Source organism: Gadus macrocephalus, chromosome 14 (assembly GCF_031168955.1).
Source record: "Gadus macrocephalus chromosome 14, ASM3116895v1".
NCBI classification, from domain to species: Eukaryota; Metazoa; Chordata; class Actinopteri; order Gadiformes; family Gadidae; genus Gadus; species Gadus macrocephalus.
The window spans coordinates 4,981,909-5,006,585 of record NC_082395.1 but is presented as its reverse complement, the minus strand read 5'-3'; the positions used below and the strand labels follow the sequence as shown (position 1 = coordinate 5,006,585).

At 43.8% G+C, this 24,677-nt stretch overlaps 2 protein-coding genes across 2 annotated transcripts; one reads left to right on the top strand and one right to left on the bottom strand.

Moving 5' to 3' along the window:
- Window positions 1-5,543: 5,543 nt before the first annotated feature.
- tlnrd1 (talin rod domain containing 1) lies at window positions 5,544-10,280 on the bottom strand. The gene has a single exon (XM_060071107.1). The coding sequence runs from the start codon at window positions 8,373-8,375 to the stop codon at window positions 7,311-7,313; it is 1,065 nt and encodes a 354-aa protein (XP_059927090.1). The 5' UTR covers window positions 8,376-10,280; the 3' UTR covers window positions 5,544-7,310.
- An 11,634-nt stretch (window positions 10,281-21,914) lies between these two features.
- On the top strand, window positions 21,915-24,008 carry mesd (mesoderm development LRP chaperone). The gene is made up of 3 exons (XM_060072168.1): window positions 21,915-22,098; window positions 22,569-22,801; window positions 23,121-24,008. Exons 1-3 carry the CDS (start codon window positions 21,943-21,945, stop codon window positions 23,374-23,376), a joined length of 645 nt encoding a protein of 214 aa, XP_059928151.1. The 5' UTR covers window positions 21,915-21,942; the 3' UTR covers window positions 23,377-24,008.
- The last annotated feature ends 669 nt before the right edge of the window (window positions 24,009-24,677 follow it).

Below are 24,677 nucleotides of genomic sequence, written 5' to 3'. Positions count from 1 at the left end.
GAGTTGTCATAGGGCCTCTAGGACAGATCCCCATGATGTCGAGAAACCTGTAGATTGTCCTCAAAATGTTTCAATATCTGAATAACTAAATCAGCAATCTTTAATACTTGAATACTATTTGGTAATGTTAAATATACTACATTAGCTAAGACTAAGTGTTAACTACCATTCTGAGATGTTAAACTATTATACCCCTGCATTTCATTACAGTCTTATAAATATTGTTAATCAAACATGAGCTGAAAACTACAGAAAAATGTTCCTTAAGAGAGATAATGGTTAAATAATTATGCTTTTGTTTGGACAATATTGGATACAACAGGGGTTCTCTACTTTGGACCTGCGACCCAATTTGTAGGGTTTTTTCAGAATAATAACAATCATACAAAAGATTGACCTTCTGCCATACCTGCTTCTCTTATTGAAGGACTGAAGGGCATTTTCCAGGAAGCCTGACCCTGGGGGAACTAGGGGCCCGGCCTCGGGATTCCCTGACCCCCTTGTTCTTCACTGACCCTTTGGGGCCCATCCGGGGACTCTGAGCACTAAAGTAAAACTAAACTAAACCCTGAAACTAAACCCTGTATTAGACACCTTTTTCATCACATCTGTTAGACGTCAAATCCTTTTGTTTACCTCTATTTTTTCAAAGTTTGAAGATCTCACACACACGCACGCACGCACACACACACACACACACACACACACACACACACACACACACACACACACACACACACACACACACACACACACACACACGCGCGCACACACGCACACACATACACACACTTCTAGCCCTGTCTTGGACGTTTGGGACCTCTGTTAGTGATGATATACCCACTTCCTGTTTAGACAAGGTAACTTATGGTAGATGGTAATTACCACACTTGTAAATAAAACACTTGTAAAGGAATGTCAGCAACAGCAAAATCTTACGAGAAAGGGGACTTTAAACTATGATTCTGAACTTTAAATGATCAATATCGGTTTACCTTCTTTTCTATGGACGTTATTGAAGTTGGAACCCACTTTCACTTCATTCTATTAGGTATTAGCGCCCCCTGTTGGCGTCACTTCACTTCCAAATCTACAGTTGGAAGTCAAGAAATGGTATGTTCCACATCTCCTCTACTATAAGCTTTCAAATTCAATAGTCTTGCGTTTGAAATTCCCTAATAAATCAGACCAAGTTAGGGAGTTTGCTCCCCACCCTAAAACCAATGGGATGGGCTGAAATGAATTGTGGGAAGAGAGGGTTAGAAGTATCATGTTTATGTTGTCTTTCTACATCCATGAGTCTCATGATAGTACCAGTAGTACCAGTAGTGGGTAACCTGAGCCTGGGTGCTTCTTAAGTTCTGTTACCTTCTGCAACCAGAGCTGCTGCTGTCTGCCTCACTGCTCTGGTCGCTCTAGTATCAGCCCACCCTTCACCTGGGGGATTGGGTCTGTAGACGAGAGGAAGTGGAGATGAGAAGAAAAAACCTCACACACACACACACACACACACACACACACACCCACACACATACACACACACACGCACACACACACAATGCATTGCTTCACGATTTCTAATGATATATGTATGTTCTCACACGCGTCGGGAAAGCAAAAATCTCCAGGCATACTGTACATACCTTAATCTATACACACACACATACAGACACACGCGCACACGCATGCATGCCGCACGCACACACACACATACACACACACATAGACACAATCACACACACACACACACACACACACACACACACTCACACACACACACACACACACACACACACACACACACACACACACACACACTCATCCAAACACACATACACACACACAAACATACACACTACACTCAAAAAGTGCACTACACTCTCACACTACACTCAATCACTCTTAACACACCACACAAAACATATGCACAAACCCTTACACACACCTACGCAAACACATCACATATGCACACACACACACACACACACACACACACACAGACACTTTCCCACAGTAGTCAAGGGTGTGATGGGCTTCATCCTCTGGGTTGTAGAAGCAGCAGGTGGCTCTGAGTTTTTCGTCATGTCAAAACAATGAATGTGTGTGTCTGTGTGTGTGTGTGTGTGTGTGTGTGTGTGTGTGTGTGTGTGTGTGTGTGTGTGTGTATGTGTGTGTGTGTGTAACAGTGGCGGTGGAAGTGGGGGGGGGGGGGGGACAATAGAAAGCAGGGTGTGGTAGATTTGGTCATGGACATGGGGAATGGTGGGAGGGTGTCCTTTAGAATGTGTTGTATGCTCTGTGTGTGTGTGTGTGTGTGTGTGTGTGTGTGTGTGTGGGTGGTGTGTGTGTATTTGTGTGTGTGTGTGTGTGTGTTGCCTTCTGTGGCGCACAATGTGGTTGGAACAGGGAGGCGCGACTCCGCTCTGCTCTCCTAGTTCACCATCCCCAACACGAAGCAAAACAAACAGAAGCAGAATCTCCGGGGCTCCACTGTGTTTCTGACCGTGCTGCTGGACACCGGCCACTCGCCCTTACCCGAGAGAGAAGAGAGAGAGAGAGAGAGAGAGAGAGGGAGAGGGCGGGGCGGGGGGGGGGGGAGATAAAGGAGACCATGGTTCCGGTTGAAGGGCAGGGGTCAAAGTTCAGACGCCCACCACAGATTTTCGCCTTCCTCGTGCAGGCCATGTTAGGGCGGTGGGGGTTGAGTGGGGTCGGTGGGCCGGTGGCCTGAATGGGAGTAAACATGGGCCTGGGTTGAGGGCCAAGTTTCCACATTGTGTGACTCTAAAACGGTGGGCGTTTCCTGCAGAGAGCGCAGGCCGAGGACAGCAGCACACAGGTCTCTCTCACCTGCAGGGAAGACAGCCGTCACCAGTGACTCCCCTCGTACAGCTTCTCTCTAGTCTCTAGTTCTATCGCGCCTTGTTGTGAAACCGACATAACAGAGCTAGAAGGTTAAGAGTTTAAGCACAGTGCCTTGTAAGAATCTCTACAAAATTGTGCGGGTATGTGTGCTCAGTATTTACTTTAGCAAAGACATGGACCTGGTCCCTAGTTATAAATCAGTCCCTCAGCTATGTCTTGATGACACTGGAAACTGGGCCGCGATACCATTAGTATCGGTGTGGACACAGCTAAGCCAAGCATGTAACAAGTCCCTTGCCCACACTGTCTCGCCGTGCGTTTGTTTGCTTGTCCCTAGATGAGGGCAAATAACTTCCTTCTCCTACTTCCTCGGCCACAAGCATCAAACAAAGATGTGCTTCATAGTATTGGGTCAGAAGTTAACCTGACTAATTATAATGAATAACCTATAAACCCAATTTAAAAATCAATGCGTACTGTGTCAGTCTGTCTCTCTTTGTGTTTACAAAAACACAAACAGAGACAGACACACACACACACACACACACACACACACACACACACACACACACACACACACACAGGCACACATCTTATACAGAACCCACATTTCTCTATTGGCTGGGGGCAACGTACCGGCCAATGTTCTCTATTTCCACAATCCAGTTAAATTGAGGTGAAAAACAAATATACAAAATGTGAAAACAATTCACTATGCTCTCTTGAGTTCCATCCTGGGTAAAAACTCTGGAACACACACACACACACACACACACACACACACACACACACACACACACACACACACACACACACAGTAATGAGCATGACAAAGACGCTGTCCATAGTGTGTTCCAGTTGCGTTCTGTCACACTATATCTCTGAATGACCGGACAGATGGTAACAGGGCCATCTAGCTCCTTGTTGTCACTTGATCCAACCGAATCTATAAATAATGAGCATGAGATCCGTTAGCGCTGCCATGGTAACGGCTTCACGTCGAACATACAATGAAGCATGACGCAGCCCCATTCTGGCTAAGCAGGCCCGCAAGGTGCATTATGTGTTGTTCTGCGTAGTTCTATTGTGAATAGTTCTGGGTAGTTCTGTGTAATAATGTGTAGTGCTATGTAGTTCTGTGTAGTTCTTTTCTGTGTAGTTCTATTATGAATAGTTCTGGGCAGTTCTATGTAATAATGTCTAGTGCCATGCAGTTCTGTGTAGTATTGTTAGGAATAGTTCTGGGTTGTTCTGTGTTATAATGTGTAGTGCTATGTAGTTATATGTAGTTCTATTTAAATCTCCATAGTTTTTCTCTTTAGTTACTAGTTTGCGGAAAACAGCACAACATATTGCAATGTCAGCGTGCACAATATTTTTAGTAAGTATGCATATCTTGTTATTGCTTCACAGTTGCCTATTTCCGCAATAATTGCATAGTTGGCTTTGTATACTTTGCTAATGTTAACCACCCTAATTTCTGGAAATCGATGTGGGTGGGTAGATGTCAAGACTGATCCTTGTAGCGAAACAGAATGTGAGGTCACGTGATCAGGAAGGCCTCCAGGCTAATGGCAGTTAGGGGCTGAGGCCTACTGCTATAGGATGCCTAAACAGTTGGGCTGTAGTCAGGGTATTGAACCCAGTACATTTCCACTGGGAGTCAGCCTCAGTAAACACTATCCCACCCTGCCGATCTATTACAATAATCCCAGTTCCAAATAGTATTTTCCTTAAATAAACGAACATTTGAAAAGTTATCTGAAACACAGATGCGCCGATTTACCCTCACTAAGCCAAGATGGATATCTGTCGGCACTAGAAATACAATTGCTCCCTGGGGTGTTATAGCTACTGGCCGTCGGCCGTCATGTGTGTGTGTGTGTGTGTGTGTGTGTGTGTGTGTGTGTGTGTGTGTGTCAGAGTTTGGCCTGTCCGTTTTGTCAGCGTGACCTCCGGCGGAGAGCATCCTGCCCTCAGTCAACAAGTCAGGAAGCCACGTCGTCACCGCTTCTCTTCCGAAGGTAAAGAGTTCAAATATTGGGCGGGATAGGCAAACGCCTCCCAATACCCCAGTAGGAAACGGGCTACACCTTGCTTGGATCCTGCCGTTTGGCGCTGCGGGAGGAAATGGCTCATGATAGCAGGAGGGTCTGTGGATTTCCTGTTGTGGGCTAATAGTTGTGGCTTTGACGGGCATTTGCGGGAAGGAAGAAGAATGCAAGGTCAAGAGAAGCGCATTTGGATGGTCGTCATGGTCTCACAGGCTGGATGACCTGTGGCCCACGGTCAAACCATGCTCCATCCAGCAACACTCTAACATTTATCAGTTCCCTTTAACTCCAATTCACATTTTTTTTATTATAGAGCGTGTGTGTGAGCAGTTTGTCCCCTTTTTAACAGTAGTATTTGTGTAGTAGTTATTTATTAATGCCCTCGTGTTCCCGTTGCTCAACCTCTGACTTTGCATAAGTTATAGAGATTCCAGTAAAGTGGTCAGAGTCATTTATATTCATTGTGCTCGGGTTTATACAGTGGCTATTTATCTGCTAAAGGTCAAGGGAAAGCCTTCACAATAAAGTGTGGGATAGCAGTTTCCTTAATCATCATTTGAATGGCATTATCTCCTTTCCTCACAAAGAAACGCACCTTGAATCGTAGAACAGTCTGACGTGCTATCTTCGTGTTGGATTGGAATAAACTCCCGTCGTAATGCAGCGGTGTGCAGGACTTCTCAACACAATAAACTTTCATTAAAGCAGGATTTGGGGGCAGCCGGTTCTGTCAAGACCTCGGGCTTACAGGCGCTTGAGGAGAAGCCCCGGGCCAGGACAAGCAGGGCGAAGCGGTGTCTCCGTTCAACGTGGGTTACTCTGCGGAGCCGAAGATAGCAGCCTTCGAACGTTCCACCATGCCCATGTTATCTGCCAGGGGCCTGCCAGGAATGTGTTAGTTGAGGGCAGTACACAAGAGAAGACCGGGGTGGTGTGTAGACTGACCAGGGTACAACGTGTGGTCGTATCTCTCTCCGATAGTTGACAGTTTGTAACACCCTCTGAATCATATTATTTATTTTTTTAGGTTACCTATCCCACTGATTGAAAACTTCACCCACGTAGGAAGGAAGTGATGAGCTTCTTCACTTCACGGTTAGAGCTTGAGGGCAGAGGCAACAAGAGACTGCTGTTACTTACTCAGTGACACGTTTTGACTATAATTTTCGTTAAAATAGAAACACAAAAGACCTGAGACCAACAGTCAAGTGTAACAATTGATCTGTAGCAGTGGTAGGTCAAATTTAAAGGATACAGTGCTAATAACATTTTGAATGAGACTATATATATATTAACACCAAGTGAATCATATTGGTGGGGCGTTATGTTGAACCGATAACAGGAGGAACAGGATTTTTTATTTAGCCCTGTTCACGGTCGAGTGACTTGTGTCACCGGTTTAACAATGCTGCAAATAGCCCCACACATTCTGCAAGAAAATAAATTTGACTATTTGGACAGTTTTCGTATATTTGTACTGGGTTAGGCATTATGCTCAATGTGGACTTTGGGAATGGATCCTAATACTACCAAGACAAGAACCTTTTGGCTGGAAGTCAAAGGTGTCACATGCCCAGTCACTCCACTATCCTGTAGCAAAATAATTCAATAGTTTTAAAAGGATAAAGGGAATTTACTTTGACAACACAGTATACCAACATAAATAATCCTTGGACACTAAGACACTACTCTTGACAAACGTTATTATCTGAAACATCATTTTAATAGTTGAAATAAATACTCCTTTACATGCATGATCAAAAGAGACACGTTAAAATACTATTGTAAGTCCGGTAAATAGTGTAAAACCTATGGCACACACTCACAGCAGCTACCACCCTTTGAAAATTCACACTCGTCGGAAAAGAAACCCAATCAGTTACACAATCTTCCCAACTTGCAAACGTACGTATGAGTACTCGTACAGGCAGGCCACCCAACCATGGGTGTACACATCAAGGCTCCATCCATCCCATCGACGCTGTTGTTTTCATCAGATCTGAAAACTGAGGTAAACGTTTTAGGTTTCGAGACATTAGCCGGCGTCTTCATAGCGAAAGAGGCCCCAAGGAGCGTGGATCAGGCTGCCGATGACCACAGGGTCAGTTATCTTTATTTTCTTAGGAAGGCTTTTTTTGGTCACATCCAGCGCGACGCAACACCTTTGCAAACTGTATATGTGTGCTCTTAGAAAACAACGGTTAAACCACGGTTGAATGTTCCGATACGTCCGAAAGCGGACCCTTGGTCTGCCTTCCTCGACTGCCTCCTCTAAAACCTGCCGAATCGAGGGCCGAACCAAGCAAGTCTCTTTGGTATCGCCGTCGTAGGGAGGGCGGCGAGGTGGGTTATAATTCGGGCGCTCTCTCTTTCTCTCTCTCTCTCTCTAAACTAATTCACAGAATGGGAGTTGACGGGCGGCAGCGTCCGGGGCGACGACCGCTCCCGGAGCGCCTGGGAGAGCAGCGTGCAGCCGTCCGACACGGCGCACGCAGAGTTCCGCAGCCGCTCCCGGTAGTCGGCCATCTTGGAGCTGCTCTCGGGATGCTGGGCCACGTCGCGCAGCCCCTGAGTCAGGAGGACGCAGGCCGACACCACGCTCATGGCGCCCCCCAGCACCGCCGTCTGCACCCCCTTGCCCTCGCCGGAGATGCTGGCCGCCCGGCCCAGGAACTGGGGCTCCGTGGCGAAGCCCACCAGCGCGTTGACCGCCTGCACCAGGGCGGCGCTGAACAGCACGCAGCGGCTGCGCGTCAGCTCACTGGGCTGGTTCTTCACCTCACGCACGCACGCCAGGAACGCCGTGCCGCTGGTGCTCATGCTCTTCACGCCGAGCTTGAACTGCTCCTTGGCGAAGCGGTCGCGCGAGCGCTCGCTGGCCAGCGACGAGGAGTCCGTGAGAGTCTTGAGGTTGGCCGACATGTTCTGCGACAGCTCCAGTAGGAGCTGCGGCGAGAGGTCGGGCAGCGGCGTGACCCGCAGCACGCCGCAGCTCTGCTCCACCTCGTGGCGGCAGCGGGTCACCTTGTAGCGGTCCACCAGGCCCGGCTGGCAGGGCTGGGAGCCCGGCGTCTCCACCGCCGCCAGGTAGGCGGCGTGCGCCGAGCACTCGGTGAGCGACACCACCAGGTCGCCCATCTCCAGCAGCCGGTCGCCCACCTCGGTGAAGCGGCCCATGTTGAGCTGGCTCTGGATGTCGTGGGTGAGGATGGACAGCTCCTTGGTGCGGGCGATCACCGTGTCGCGACACTGCTCGAAGGTCTCCGCCACGGCCACGCCCTCCGAGCTCATGACCGGCCGCGTCTCGCTGGAGAGCAGCAGGAGGTCCGCCACCAGCTGCATCTTGCCCTTACAGATGTCACAGACCGAGGAGAGCCTCTTCCTCTGCTGCAGGCTGCCGCTCGGTGCACTGGTGGACCCGTCGCTGGCTGACTTGCCCGAGCCACCACTAGCCATAATAGAAAGGGGGGGGAGGAAGGGGGAGGAGGGGGTGGGTAGGTGGGGATGAACACTGCACTAGCAGGGGAGGGGTTGCGGCTTACTTTGAAGTTGCTTTCGCTGCACACTGCGTTATTTTTGACTTTTTTCTAAAAGATGAGGAAATGCAACAGGTTTAAAGAAATTAAATATAAAACTGGCCAAACTTGTCTTCTTTGATATCCTTCAGAGTCTAGGTAAGCAACCTTGTGTTATGTATCAACAAACAGGTCATGCATTCTTAATGTAAACATCTAGTGAGAGCCCATTGTAATTGAGTAAATTTCTCGCTAAATTTGAAATATTAAAATAGAACAAGCTATATGACCAACTCTACGATGACCCATATCCCCGTCACATAACTGTTATGCTCTTTAGTCACTAGAAGTTTAACAATACAAGAATCAAAAAATAGAATCCCTTCAATTATACAATCAGTGTGACAAACTATTTGGTTTACAAATGAAATGCCCTGGAAATAAAACAAAACAAAAAACGATCTGTTGTCCCAGGTGTTTGTGAAATAATACAATTCACAGGTTGTAACTGATCAGATATCAGTGCTCCTCAAGCGCCTTCTAAATACAAGGCAAAGTGCAGGCGAGAAACAGAAGCCTCAATATCTCATTACCGTTTTTGATTGGGATACATTCCCAATAGATGACTCTGTCTCAGCTTCTCTGTTTGTGTTGCTTTGTTTCCTACAATTCCGTTATCAAGACAACTATTGTATGTCTACTTGCATGGGAGCAAGTAGGACGCAACAGCACCGAGTACTTATCCAAGTTATCCCCATTGAGTTTGATCGGCCCAAGTGGACTGAGAAACAGAGTCATGCTTGTTATGAACCGGGTGCCACCCGGGCCCGGGTTTCTCTTCACCGCTGGACCGCTGGACATCATCATCCCATGAGTCCCACACAAGTAAATCCACTAGGAGCAAAACGTCCGGAGACACGACACCACGACTCCGACGACTTTCAATCTTTTCTTTTTCATATGCAATCCAGTATCAGAAAGTAGCGCGTCGGGTAGTCTTATTTCCACTGGCATTGTCCACCATACGCCTTCTTCATCTCAACTCCAGAGAGAGGAGTGTGCACACCCGCATATCCTGTGTAGGTAGCAGTGGGTCCGGCGATCCATAACCTGCTGCTCTGCAAGCCACGGGGTGTGTGCGTGTACAAGTCTAATATTGCAGCACACGGGGCTAAGTCACTCACTCCAAAATAAAAACGAAACGGAGATCCCCCCACAAAAAAAGCGAAAGTCGCAGTAGCGTTGCAACGCGCCGCTCCCGCTGCAAGGAGCGCGGCACCAGGAAGCGCGGAGGGTGTGGTCGCAGTTTGAACGGCTCGCCTGTAGCAGAACCGGAGAGAGCAAGAGACACAAGGGTGGCCTTTACGCTCCAAAACTCACTGTCTCAGTACAACCGTGCACGTCCAACCATTCAGTCACTTCCAGAGTAGTCCGCCATACGCCGATTCATCGTCGTGGAACTGCTGGTGTTGAGTTGAGGGTCCCTGCGTTGGAGGGTTGGACCCGTACTCCCAGAGCTGACCGATCCTTCTGCCATGAGACATCCTTTCCCGAGGCCCCGACGTGGGTGCGTTTCAACTACCGGTGTACGGGCAAAGTTACACCCAAAAACGCACTTTTCCTAAATTTAGCGACTGGCTAGGAAATCATCCCGTGTCTGTCCCGGGGGACTCTTCTTCTGTTTGCCATGATGACGGGAAAGCCATGGCGACACAGCGGGTTTTACGCCAACAAAGTTAAAAGTTAGATATGATACACTTTTGCCGCTGCTACTTGGTCATAGTGCTGGAGAGCGGCGCCTTTCGCCGTACAGGCAGCACCGTATAATTATTTGTTTAACGACACGCCGCGCTGCAATTCAAAAGTAGGATATCAGTCACAGAAAGAGTGGAAAAGGGGAAGGTCACAAAAGGAAAGCCATGTGAAATATGTCAAAAGCGTTCATACAATATATAACAATGATATGGTCCAATGGAGTTATTAATTACTTATATCGTGTGTTGGAGTTCCAAAGATGACAATCGAATGACGCCTTTTTATCATTTAAACACTGTTTTTATAATCATTATACCTGTAGTCTTATACATTTGAGCCACATTGGAATACAAATATCTTCCTGGAAACGTGTCGAAGATGGCAATCATGTCACAATTTTTGCAGGCCTATGTTATGACATTTGATTTGAATGAGTATAGTTTAATAACGGTTTAATACAATTATGTTTAATGCATCCTTTCGGTGTATACGAATTCCAATACAGAAATGCATTGCATACATTAAGACAAAGTTTTTTAGCAGTAAACTGTGAGATTACAGTCAGTAGATACCCTGAAAAAGAAATCCCGACCGACCGCCCTAAATATTACTCAACTAGTTTAGCCCAGAGTCAAATGATTTAACAGCGACGTAATTCAACGCCCTTGTGGAGGAAAATGACGTAATGCGTATTGCCCAATCAGAAGTGGTCAAAGGGGAGGGTCAGGTGTAAGATTGAGCCAATGGCTTTGTAGTGTGGGAGGGGTCCTTGGTTTACTTTACGTAGTGGTCACACACAATGAACGATTGAATGACCCCGTCCCAAACTGAAAACACTTTTTTTTTTCTTATGATAACCAATAGCCTAGCCTACTAGTCTAGTGCAAAATATATTTCTTTATATAAACACCAGCATTGAAGTAGCTTGTTTTGGTCGAGTTATAATAAAGTGTAATAAAGTGTTAATGAGAAATACTGTTCAGATGAATTTATTTTACTTTTATTATATTTAAACTATTGTGGCGACTCCTACGGGGTCGCGCAGGGGATTCTGCGTATCCGTGTTACCTGTTGACCAAAGGGGCTTTGTCGTCCTATTGTAATTGTTAGGTTAATGGGTTTGGGGTGTTAATTGGTTGTGTGTTGTTGAATGGTAAGGTGTATGGGCCACGGAACTGCATAACTGCTTGAAACTGGGCTCCCGTCTCATCAGCTCCCCGTACACCTTGTGGCCCATCTCCTCGGCAACAACCTCCCGTTGGCCAGCATTGTCGTTGAGCTCGTTCAGGATGACGTAGAACGACGTGCATGACGTGAACCTTGGCTCTTCATCTTTACACCGCTTTGGACAGTAATTCTTTACTATATTCCGTAGCTGCTTTGCATAGTTCTGCTCGATCTCCAGCCTCTCCTTGACAATCTTTGCATATCGCTCTAGGAAGTCGATCCCCTACTGGGTGTGCTTGTCCAGATTCTCAAACTGGTCCCAGAGCTCCGTTCCCCAACTCATGGCTGAAGTCCTACAGGGACGGAGCCTTTGGTTTCTTGCCAAACAGCCAGAGTTTGTTCTTGGCCTTGCCCATGGAGTGGGCTCCATGGGCTCCTACTCCCACCACCTCCTTGTCCCTATCCCCCTTGTCGTTTCAGAAGTGGGATTGGCCTGCGCACGCGGATAAAGGATTAGGATTGACGGTCGAGCCCATGGAAGCCCCAACCGACGCCGACGCACCCTGCGTTGTGGTAGCAAAGCGCCCCCCCGGACGGAGAACAGGCAGTTACCTACCGCCCCCTGGTGGCAAGTGTTCTCCGGGGCAACGCAGCCGGAGCCGTACCTGGCCCAGTTCCGGCTCGCTGAGTGGCACAATGGCCGGGGTGCCGGGGAGGCGGTCGTGGACCTGGCCCCAGAGGACCAACGGGATCCCCTTGCCCTGACCCGGGCGTTGGAGAGGCGTTTCGGGCAGCGGGCGGTCGTCAACCACAGCCGGGCGGGAGCTACTAACCAGCCGCCGCCGCCAGGAGAGGAAACGCTTGGGGGCCTACGCAGCGGACATAAGTTGTACGCCCGGCATGGCTACCCAAACTTCCCTGCTAGGATGAACTAACCCTGCATGCCTTCCTTCAGGGACTTGCCCCCCCCGCCCCCGCGGCTGGAGCTGCACGTCCGCCTCACCATGCCCCCGACCCTCGATGTGGCTCTCGACGTGGCGGAACAGGCAGGCTGGGTTTTCCGACCAACCCAGCCTGCAGCCGTCCACGGAGAATGATTGCCAGGACCAATCTGGTCCGGCCAAGCACTGCTTCCATCGCTGTGGTGCCCGGGTGGACGCGGTTGGGGCACCCCTTTCCCGTGGCACAATGTCAGTAGCGTTCCAGTCTGGGCAGGACCGGGTCCGGAAACCCAGGCCACCGGACCCCGAGGCGGAGCAGTGTCGGCGGGTCAAGGACTGCGGGTCCATCCCAGCCGGCGGCATGGCCGTCGACGGGCCAGACGGCGGAGGGCAACGGAGGATGGGGTCCCCGAACGGCGCTCCAGCGCCCCTTTACCGCAGAAAACTGGTGGGGGCCCCGATGGCGGTGGTTCCCGACCACACCCCGAGGGCTGCAGCTGACCCGTGGTTCAGAGGAGGGCCTATTCCGCCCGCTGCGGGGGACGGGTGTCAGGGAGTGCACGCCGCAACTTGCAGCCAATGGCAGGGGCGTCGGCGGTGGCCTCGCCGGTGTTCTGCCAATTTCTGCTCCCTTGTCAGATATTGCTACCGTAGTGCGACCCCATAGCAGAGTCTATCAAATCATGCCTCCCTATCAGAAAATGCTACCTTACGTCACAAGCGTATTTGATTTGTAGACCAATCGCCTCTATCAAATAATGCTCCCACTGCAGAAACACGTTATTTTACACCACGGGGAGAGCCGGGTCGATTTAAACACATTTCAGTTAAACTTCTTTTTCAAAAATGACGTTACGTAGATATTGAGACAAATCATGATCACTGTCCTATAGCGTCCATTTTTTGTGTCTCAATGTCTACTTCAAATGCAGTTAGAAATATGGGACAGTTGCTTCATTTTGTTTATATGCTAGAGGCCGAAAGACTAAATTAATATGTAACTTACTTGCTCCTTTTAAGTATAACATTGCTTGGGGTGTCCAATTCCACCACTGAAAAGGATGGAAAGTGCTTACAACTCTCTGCTAGCGATCTATGACACTGTTGTTTTTTATTGGTCGTCATGAAAAAAACAAAAAGGGTAACACTGTCGATATATATCAAATAAAACATAGGGGGTAACACTGTTGTTTTTCTTTGGTCGTCATGAAAAAAAACACAAGGGGTAACACTGTCGTTTTAATCAAATGAAACATGAGGGGTAACACTGTCGTTTTTCTCAAATGAAACATGAGGGTTGACACTGTCATTTTTCTTTGGTTGTGATGAAAAAACCATAAGGGGTAACACTGTGGTTTTTGATTGGTCGTCATGAAAAAAAACACAAGGGGTAACACTGTTGATTTTTATTGGTCGTCATGAAGAAAAACATAAGGGGTAACACTGTTGTCTTTGTCAAATAAAATATATGGGGTAACACTGTCATTTTTTATTGGTCGTCATGAAAAAAAACATAAGGGAAATAATATAAATACACACATACATTTTAATGTCATGTTTATCCTCTTTATTGATTATTGTGCATTGTCATCGCCTCAGTGGTGCAGTGGAGTGTACTCTGCCTAACCCACTGGCGACGGGGCTCAATTTCTGTGGAAAACACAATATCTTTAATTTGAAACATAATGCTATCATGTCTATTGCACTCATGTCATATATAACCACAGACATATTTAATTTATAATTCTCAGTGGGAAGTGGAGTGAGCTGTGAGCTAACCCCCTGGAGACCGGGGTTCAAGTCCGGTTGATGTCCTCTGTTGGAAGACTCATATCTCTATTTAATGCAAATTATGAAGTCAAATATAACCATTGTGTTGTCTGTAATGTGTGTCTTGATGGTGCATTGATAAGTTCGGAGCATAGTACTCTAAACAGCTCTGGTTCGGTTCCCTGTAGAAACGTTGATAGGGGTACCACTGTCATTTTTTATCGGCCGTCATGAAATAAACATAAGGGGTAACACTGTCGATATTCATCAAATAAGACATAGGGGCTAACACTGTTGTTTTTCTTTGGTCGTCATGAAAAAAAACAAAAGGGGTAACACAGTTGTTTTTTATTGGTCGTCATGAAAAAAAACATAAGGGGTAACAGTGTTGTCTTTGTCAAATAAAATATGTCTTTTTTTATTGGTTGTCAAAAAAAAAAACATAAGGGGTAACACTGTTGTTTTTTATTGGTCGTCGTGAAAAAAAACATAAGGGGTAACACTGTCGTTTTTTATTGGTCGTCAAGAAAAAAAAACATCAGGGGTAACTGTTGTTTTTTATTGGTCGTCATGAAGAAAAACATAAGGGGTAACACTGTCGATATTCATCAAATAAAACATAGGGGGTAACACTGTTGTTTTTCTTTGGTCGTCATGAAAAAAAACATAAGGGGTAACACTGTTGTTTTTTATTGGTCGTCATGAAAAAAAACATGAGGGGTAACAGTGTTGTCTTTGTCAAATAAAATATGTCTTTTTTTATTGGTCGTGATGAAAAAAAACATAAGGGGTAACACTGTTGTTTTTTATTGGTCTTTATGAAAAAAAACATAGGGGGTAACACTGTCGATATTCATCAAATAAAACATAGGGGGTAACACTGTTGTTTTTCTTTGGTCGTCATGAAATAAAACATAGGGGGTAACACTGTTGTTTTTCTTTGGTTATCATGAAAAAAACCACAAGGGGTAACACTGTCGATATTCATCAAATAAAACATAGGGGGTAACACTGTTGTTTTTCTTTGGTCGTCATGAAAAAAAACACAAGGGGTAACACTGTTGTTTTTTATTAGTCGTCAAGAAGAAAAACATAAGGTGTAACACTGTTTTCTTTGTCAAATAAAATATAAGGGGTAACACTGTCGTTTCTTATTGGTCGTCATGAAAAAAAACATAAGGGAAATAATAGAAATACACACATACATTTTAACGTCATGTTTATCCTCTTTATTGACGATTGATTATTGTGCATTGTCATCGCCTCAGTGGTGCAGTGGATTGTACTCTGCCTAACCCACTGGCGAACGATTTCTGTGGAAAACACAATATCTTTAATTTTAAACGTAATGCTATCATGTCTATTGCACTCATGTCATGTATAACCACAGACATATTTAAATTATAATTCAGAGTGGGAAGTGGAGAGAGCTGTGAGCTAACCCCCTGGAGACCGGGGTTCAAGTCCGGTTGATGTCCTCTGTTGGAAGACTCTTATCTCTATTTAATGGGAATTATAAAGTCAAATATAACCATTGTGATGTCTGTAATGTGCGTCTTGATGGTGCGGAGGTTAGTACTCTAAACTGCTCAGGTTCGGATCCCTGTAAAAATGTTGACAGGGGTACCACTGTCTTTTTTTATTGGTCAACATGGAAAAAACATGAGGGGTAACTGTCGTTTTTTATCGGCCGTCATGAAATAAACATAAGGGGTAGCACTGTCGATATTCATCAAATAAAACATAGGGGCTAACACTGTTGTTTTTCTTTGGTCGTCATGAAAAAAAACAAAAGGGGTAACACTGTTGTTTTTTATTGGTCGTCATGAAAAAAACCATAAGGGGTAACACTGTTGTTTTTTATTGGTCGTCATGAAAAAAACCATAAGGGGTAACACTGTTGTTTTTTATTGGTCGTCATGAAAAAAAACATAAGGGGTAACAGTGTTGTCTTTGTCAAATAAAATATGTCTTTTTTTATTGGTCGTCAAGAAAAAAAACATAAGGGGTAACACTGTTGTTTTTATTGGTCTTTATGAAAAAAAACATAGGGGGTAACACTGTTGTTTTTCTTTGGTCGTCATGAAAAAAAACACAAGGGGTAGCACTGTCGTTATTTATTGGTCGTCATGAAAAAAAACATAAGGGGTAACACTGTTGTTTTTTATTGGTCATCATGAAAAAAAACATAGGGGGTAACACTGTTGTTTTTTATTGGTCGTCAAGAAAAAAAAACATAAGGGGTAACTCTGTTGTTTTTTATTGGTCGTCATGAAAAAAAACATAAGGGGTAACACTGTTGTTTTTTATTGGTCTTTATGAAAAAAAACATAGGGGGTACCAATGTTGTTTTTCTTTGGTCGTCATGAAAAAAACCACAAGGGGAAACACTGTCGTTATTTATTGGTCGTCATGAAAAAAAACATAAGGGGTAACACTGTTGTTTTTTATTGGTCATCATGAAAAAAAACATATGGGGTAACACTGTTGTTTTTTATTGGTCGTCAAGAAAAAAAATCTTAAGGGGTAACTCTGTTGTTTTTTATTGGTCGTCATGAAAAAAACCATAAGGGGTAACACTGTCGATATTTATCAAATAAGACAAAGGGGGTAACATCGTTGTTTTACCCCTTTGGTCGTCATGAAAAAAAACATAAGGGGTAACACTGTTGTTTTTTATTGGTCTTTATGAAAAAAAACATAGGGGGTAACACTGTTGTTTTTCTTTGGTTATCATGAAAAAAAACATAGGGGGTAACACTGTTGTTTTTCTTTGGTCGTCATGAAAAAAAACACAAGGGGTAGCACTGTCGTTATTTATTGGTCGTCATGAAAAAAAACATAAGGGGTAACACTGTTGTTTTTTATTGGTCATCATGAAAAAAAAACATAAGGGGTAACACTGTTGTTTTTTATTGGTCGTCAAAGAAAAAAAAACATAAGGGGTAACTCTGTTGTTTTTTATTGGTCGTCATGAAAAAAAACATAAGGGGTAACACTGTTGTTTTTTATTGGTCTTTATGAAAAAAAACATAGGGGGTAACAATGTTGTTTTTCTTTGGTCGTCATGAAAAAAAACACAAGGGGAAACACTGTCGTTATTTATTGGTCGTCATGAAAAAAAACATAAGGGGTAACACTGTTGTTTTTTATTGGTCATCATGAAAAAAAACATAAGGGGTAACACTGTTGTTTTTTATTGGTCGTCAAAGAAAAAAAAACATAAGGGGTAACTCTGTTGTTTTTTATTGGTCATCATGAAAAAAAACATAAGGGGTAACACTGTTGTTTTTCATTGGTCTTTATGAAAAAAAACATAGGGGGTAACAATGTTGTTTTTCTTTGGTCGTCATGAAAAAAAACACAAGGGGAAACACTGTCGTTATTTATTGGTCGTCATGAAAAAAAACATAAGGGGTAACACTGTTGTTTTTTATTGGTCATCATGAAAAAAAACATAAGGGGTAACACTGTTGTTTTTTATTGGTCGTCAATAAAAAAAATCATAAGGGGTAACTCTGTTGTTTTTTATTGGTCGTCATGAAAAAAATCATAAGGGGTAACTCTGTTGTTTTTTATTGGTCGTCATGAAAAAAAACATAAGGGGTAACACTGTCGATATTTATCAAATAAGACATAGGGGGTAACACCGTTGTTTTTCTTTGGTCGTCATGAAAAAAAACACAAGGGGTAGCACTGTCGTTATTCATTGGTCATCATGAAAAAAAACATAAGGGTAACACTGTTGTTTTTTATTGGTCATCATGAAAAAAAACATAAGGGGTAACACTGTTGTTTTTTATTGGTCGTCAAGAAAAAAAAACATAAGGGGTAACTCTGTTGTTTTTTATTGGTCGTCATGAAAAAAAACATAAGGGGTAACACTGTTGTTTTTTATTGGTCTTTATGAAAAAAAACATAGGGGGTAACAATGTTGTTTTCCTTTGGTCGTCATGAAAAAAACCACAAGGGGAAACACTGTCGTTATTTATTGGTCGTCATGAAAAAAAACATAAGGGGTAACACTGTGGTTTTGTATTGGTCGTCAAGAAAAAAAATCATAAGGGGTAACTCTGTTGTTTTTTATTGGTCGTCATGAAAAAAATCATAAGGGGTAACACTGTTGATATTTATCAAATAGGACATAGGGGGTAACACCGTTGTTTTTCTTTGGCCATCATGAAAAAAAACACAAGGGGTAACATTGTCGTTTTTTATTGGTCGTCATGAAAAAAACAAAGGGTAACACTGTTGTTTTTGTCAAATAAAATATAAGGGGTAACAGTGTCGTTTTTTATTGGTCGTCATGAAAAAAAACATAAGGGAAATAATAGAAACACACACATACATTTCAATGTAATGTCCTCTTTATTGATGATTGATTTTTGTGTATTGTCATCACCTCAGTGGTGCAGTGGTGTACACTCTGCCTAACCCACTGGAGACCGTGGCTCAATTTCTGAGGAAAACACAATATCTTTAATTTTAAACGTAACGCTATCATGTCTATTGTCTTTGTCAAATAAAATATAAGGGGTAACACTGTCGTGATTGGTCGATGAAACGCTACCAGGAACTCCTAAAGGGCGTTCTTGTGTCATGACGGAAACGCCCAAGCCTGCAGCTGGAGCCTTCACGTTTCAATCGTCCCGTGTTTCTATGCACACTGTAAGAATAGGGGGAGCATATTTTGATGCTTGTTTATAACGTCTTTGTTGAAGATTTCAGGGGTACTATCAAATAATGCTCCTACTGCAGAATCACGTTATTTTACACCACTACTCACCCCATGTACATTGTTGATTCTGTTTTATAATGTATTTATTGAAGAATTCAGGGGTACAGTATGTGCAATGTACGTAATGCAAAGAAAAAGCACTCAAAGAAAAAACATCAATAATCAATTAAACTAAATAAATAACTTCAAAAAGAAAGTGTAGCAAAGTATTGTTAAACCTTGTATATATTTGTGAATGGGAGTCTGTATGTATGGGTTGATATTATGCAATAGATAATAATTATTCAAAAGATCCAATAATAAGAACAACCAAAGATCTCAAATCTCAAATCACGGCCAAATTGGGCACACTACATTTTTTTTAAAAGAGCATTACAATTTACAATGAGATACATTGTATGGTAATATGCACACTCATTTTGTCACACTTTTGTCAATTAAAAATACAAAGCACATATTTTATGTTAGTCTTCCGTATAACTGCATTTTTTCAGCAAAGGAGCACACCACACAGTAGTCCTCTGCATTTCCTAGAAACAATGGATTGTATAATCTTTTAAACTGTGGCAACTCTAATCATTCTGTGTAAACTAAGTTAATAATTCCATCCACACACTGTACCCCTGAAGTCTTCAATAAAGACGTCATAAACAAGAATCAAAATATGCTCCCCAAACGATTCGTTCCACCTTTCCTCCGTAGCTCTACAAACACAAGTATTTAGAATTGATGCAACAAGATATCTTGCTAAAACATGATAAGATGTCGTCGCCCCCTTCCCCACCGACGACGAAAACGTTCTCTGCTCCCAGTCCCGTAAAGATAACACAGGCCTATCATCTTATTTCTACATTCAGCAGCATAGCCAGTGTGTACATGCACATATTTACATGCCTACAGGTCAAAAGGCGCAATGTTAAACATATTTGTAAGTAAATCGCGCAGTTAAAAACATGTTTAAAGAAAATACTCACAATCAGCCAAAAGGGGAGCAGAAATGAATGGATGCGCACGCAGGATCGGGAATTTTCCAAAAATTTGATGGGTAGCAGAAATTGGCAGAACAATGGCCACCGGAACATTTACGACTGTGTGATGGGTGTTGGGGTCGTAGGGACGTCTGACCCCTAAGTTGGGGGCTGTGTGGCAACTCCTACGGGGTCGCGCAGGGGATTCTGGGTATCCGTGTTACCTGTTGACCAAAGGGGCGTTGTCGTCCTATTGTAATTGTTAGGTTAAGTGGGGTTAATGGGTTTGGGGTGTTAATTGGTTGTGTGTTGTTGAATGTTAACATGTTGTGCGTATCGTTGCCGCCACTGTCACCGAGAATGGCGTGTATGGGGCACTGAGTAACTGCTTGAACCTGGGCTCCCGTCTCATCCTTTCCGCGCTGCTCGCTACACTATTGAAGTGACTAAAAACGATAACTGTGAAAAGGTAGCTTTTTATTTTGTTTTATTGAAGCAACCATGCAGACAAACGATATTGTGCGGACGCATATCAATCTTGTTGTTAGGACAACAATGTTTTTGTTGGCTGGAGGAGACACAGCTGCATATGGCCTGATGCCATTGTTGGGTGGAGCAGACCGAAGAGGAAACAGATACAGCCTTTCTCCGCTGGCTTGATCTCCTCCTATTCAATGAGAGCGCATCAAACAGTGGATGTCAGAACAATCAGCGGGAATACACCCGCAGGGTATTTATAGCCCAGTCAACAAGGGTGTAGCCCCATACGCATGAATTGATGCATATCCTTTCAAAGCTTATTTGTTGTCAGGCTGGTCCATCAACTGTTAAGTATTTATATACCTCTGATATACCTGTTAGAGATTTATATTTAATCACCCATCCATGCGTGAGAGGGAGAGAGAGAGAGAGAGAGAGAGAGAGAGAGAGAGAGAGAGAGAGAGAGAGAGAGAGAGAGAGAGAGAGAGAGAGAGAGAGAGAGAGAGAGAGAGAGAGAGAGAGAGAGAGAGAGAGAGAGAGAGAGAGAGTTCTTCCTCCAGGCTGTTTAGGGAGGATGTGTGTCCTGAAGAGGTGTGGTCCATCAACTGTTAAGTATTTATATACCTCTGATATACCTGTTAGAGATTTATATTTAATCACCCATCCATGCGTGAGAGGAGAGAGAGAGAGAGAGAGAGAGAGAGAGAGAGAGAGAGAGAGAGAGAGAGAGAGAGAGAGAGAGAGAGAGAGAGAGTTCTTCCTCCAGGCTGTTTAGGGAGGATGTGTGTCCTGAAGAGGTGTGGTCCATTTCCGTTCAGACTGCCCAGAACGATACAGAAGCTGACCACAGCAAATACGTCCAGCACTGCTATAATACGTGTATACAGCAACAAACAAAATTATAGCCAAGGCCCTTCACATTTCAGTTCTTTTTTCAGCTTCTGGGAACACATAGGGAAAGATGTGCACGTACTCCAGGGCACTGTTAAAGTTTGTTTCTATGATGGTTAGGTCTAAGCAGAGCCATTGAGAGATCTCTCTAAATAGCTCTGGCTCTAGACATCTTCAAATTCAATGCCCTGTGTCTGAACTTTAGACACGACATTACCGTAACTTTCAGATTCATAATTTTGAAGTTGATTAGACCAAAGCTGAAACTTTTTCAAGCTGTTTATATGATTAAAACTGACGAGCATTAACAGCTTAAAAAAGTTAATAGGCCTGTAGCAAGGCCACACATTATGCAAACTTATCTTGATTAAAGGCCTGGGAATTGTGAAACATTTTCAAATGTGTTTTAGGCCTTATACTTGTTCTTATCTAACTATATAATATACGTATTTAGCCTATTACTTCAAGGTTTTAGAAAACATAAAAATAACAAATCATCATCATCATCATCATCATCATCATCATCATCCACACTGTATATGCATCTGAACTATGCAGACCATGATCTCCACCATCTCAACAATTGTACACAGTCTATGATCTCAAATTGAGATCATAGACTGTATTCAGACTTTATAAGACTTTATAAGATGAATCTCAACCATCTCAACGTTTGCATGCAGTCTTGCCCGTCTCACTCAAGATCACCACTCCTCATCTCAGCTCAACTAAGACACGCCCCTTCCCGTCTCGTGACAGCCTTTGAGCTCCACCAATCACAGCGCTCCATCTGTAAGCATGGCGTCGGACTTTAGGTGGAAGTGTCTTGCACTGCTCCTCTGCACACAATTGTTGGTTGTAATCGGGAGCGATGGTCCAAATAAACCCAAGAAAAAGAAGGACATCAGGGACTACAATGACGCGGACATGGCCCGTCTTCTGGAGGAGTGGGAGGTAATGGATGGGAATAGTTTTGGTTTAGTCCTCCCGAAATACATCTTGGAGCTAGCTTGGAGCTAACGACCCAGCATCACAACCTCCTCATTCAGTGGATAGCAAGACAGATTATTCACAAACATTATGTGCTATGATTTCAGACCCTGGGTTTAAGAATAGTGAAACAAATGTTGCAGATGTTCAAGGCTACAAACATTGTTTAATGTAACTCACGGATATACTCAGCTTCTGAATTCTACAACTCGCGGTTTAATGTTGACTGTAGTCTCTAATAAATGTATTTATTATATATATTTGTTGTGCACTTTCTAAATGTTGTTAAAACGACATAAAGTGTTATTATTTCGTTTTTATAACCCCCTGCCCATTGAACCAGCGGCTACCGACTGTCATACCACGTCATCAAGTTACCGCAGTCTTTACACTTTACACTTTAACACTTGTCCTCTCGCTGCTCTGCGTTACAGAAGGATGATGACATCGAGGAAGGGGACCTCCCTGAACACAAGAGGCCGCCGCCCCAAGTGGATTTCTCTAAAGCCGACCCCTCCAAGCCCGAGGAACTGCTGAAGATGTCCAAGAAGGGCAGGACACTGATGGTTTTTGCCAGTGTGTCAGGAGATCCCACTGAGAAGGAGACAGAAGAGGTCACCAGCCTCTGGCAGGGCAGTCTCTTCAATGCCAACTATGACATCCAGAGGTACTGACTTGTTTAGCATGGTGTGTGTTTGTGTGTGTTGGAATACTAGTCGTCATACTAACACAATGTAAAGGTTATACTAAACATTAATAGTTATCCTAATTGCATAGGGATAACTATTAATGGCTAAATATAAAATATTTTAAGTTCTACCCTGTAGGACAGCCGATGTTAGTTTATTCTGTCACAGTTGCTGTTTGTCTAATTACATGACTCAAAGCGATTTTTACTCCATACACCCTCCATTTTGTCTGTGAGAACTAGACTATTTAGTTTGGAGTACACCGGGTCCTTAAAATCCATGTCTCCCCACCTCCAGGTTCGTGGTGGGCTCCAACCGAGCCATCTTCATGCTCAAGGACGGTGCGCTGGCCTGGGAGGTGAAGGACTTCCTGGTGCAGCAGGAACGCTGCCTGGACGTCACCGTGGAGGGACAGGTGTTCCCTGGGAAGGCCGGGAATGCAGAGGGGACCAAAGAGCCCCACCCGGTTGGCTCCAAGAAGAAGAAGAAGAGCAAAAAGGAGGGCAAGAAGCCAGACCTGCAGGGCAACAAGGCAAACAAGCAGGAGCTCTAATGGGGTGTTTCAGAAGACTCAAAGGACTCTTGGTCATCTTGGTTTACCGTGCCTCTTCCTCATCACAGATCTGACCAGGGTTCAATTCTAACAAATCTGTTTGGGAAAAAAGTGACTGAGCGTTTATCCGTTTCATGGGTTATCATTCAGAAGTGAATAACTTGTTACCTCCAGCGGAATCCAGTCTCCTTCTGTTATAGACAACCCTGAGAACAGGAGTTCACGATTTGTCCTCGACCATTCACAGGATCAGTATTCGATTGTTCACCTTCTCCGGTTGCAATCATCTCCATGAGGACTTTTCAAAATTGTTTATTTTTTTTTATCACACAGGTAATTCATGTTCTTTATAATCCCCTTTGCATTAAGTTGCACATGTACTTTAGTAGTTCACATAATGTAAACGTGTTTTGTCTGTCATGGGGGCCAGTGCAGCCCGGCGTGGTCAACATGAATACGCATTGATACTTTTTTTCTATCCAAATGTGTCCGAGATCGTTTTTTTGTCCATGGTCTATGCAGATACATCATTCTTGACGGCAAACTCCATGTTATTCACATTTTTGTTGTTCACCAAATAGCACTATTCTGTTCTGTGATTCAACAAATGATTAAAATGATTTTATGTACAATTGCGTGTGCTTTACTTTGATAGTTGTGTATTTATAATAGTTTTAATTTAAAAAAAAATACATTTATCAGGTTCTGATGAAATCTGTTATTTAAATCAGATTCAGAAAACCTAAAATCATAGGAAATTGGATTGTTTAAACTTTTCTACAATTTTCAATGCTGAAAAAAGAAGTAAGGTTCTTACAAGCTGATCAGTTTGAGGCAAGTTGCCTCTTTCCTGGGATCTTCCACGACTTTTAGCCAAAGCATCTTACAGTGACATAAGATACACTTTTATATTTAGGTAAAGATTCTTGATGATTTTTTTTTGTCTAGCACTGCATAGTTTAGTATAGTTAATTATATAGCGAAATCATTTGTAAGTAAATCGAATATAAGATATTACCATCTCATCCAAAAGGTATACTGCATTTTATTCCCAATGTCTATAGTAGTCACCCATAAGCAATATTCCGTTGCTTTGGATACAAGTTGCTGATTAATGACTCTAAACTAATAGTCTGTTAGATGCATTTTAATAGTCTTGCTAATTATTGTACTGGGCCCAATTGTCATTACTTTCAAACAACATGCAGGCTCTCAAAAGTGAAGAGAACTTGCATATTTTGTATGCTGGCGAGCAGCTCACATTTCCAAAAGAAGACCCAACAGTCTTGGTCATGATGTGC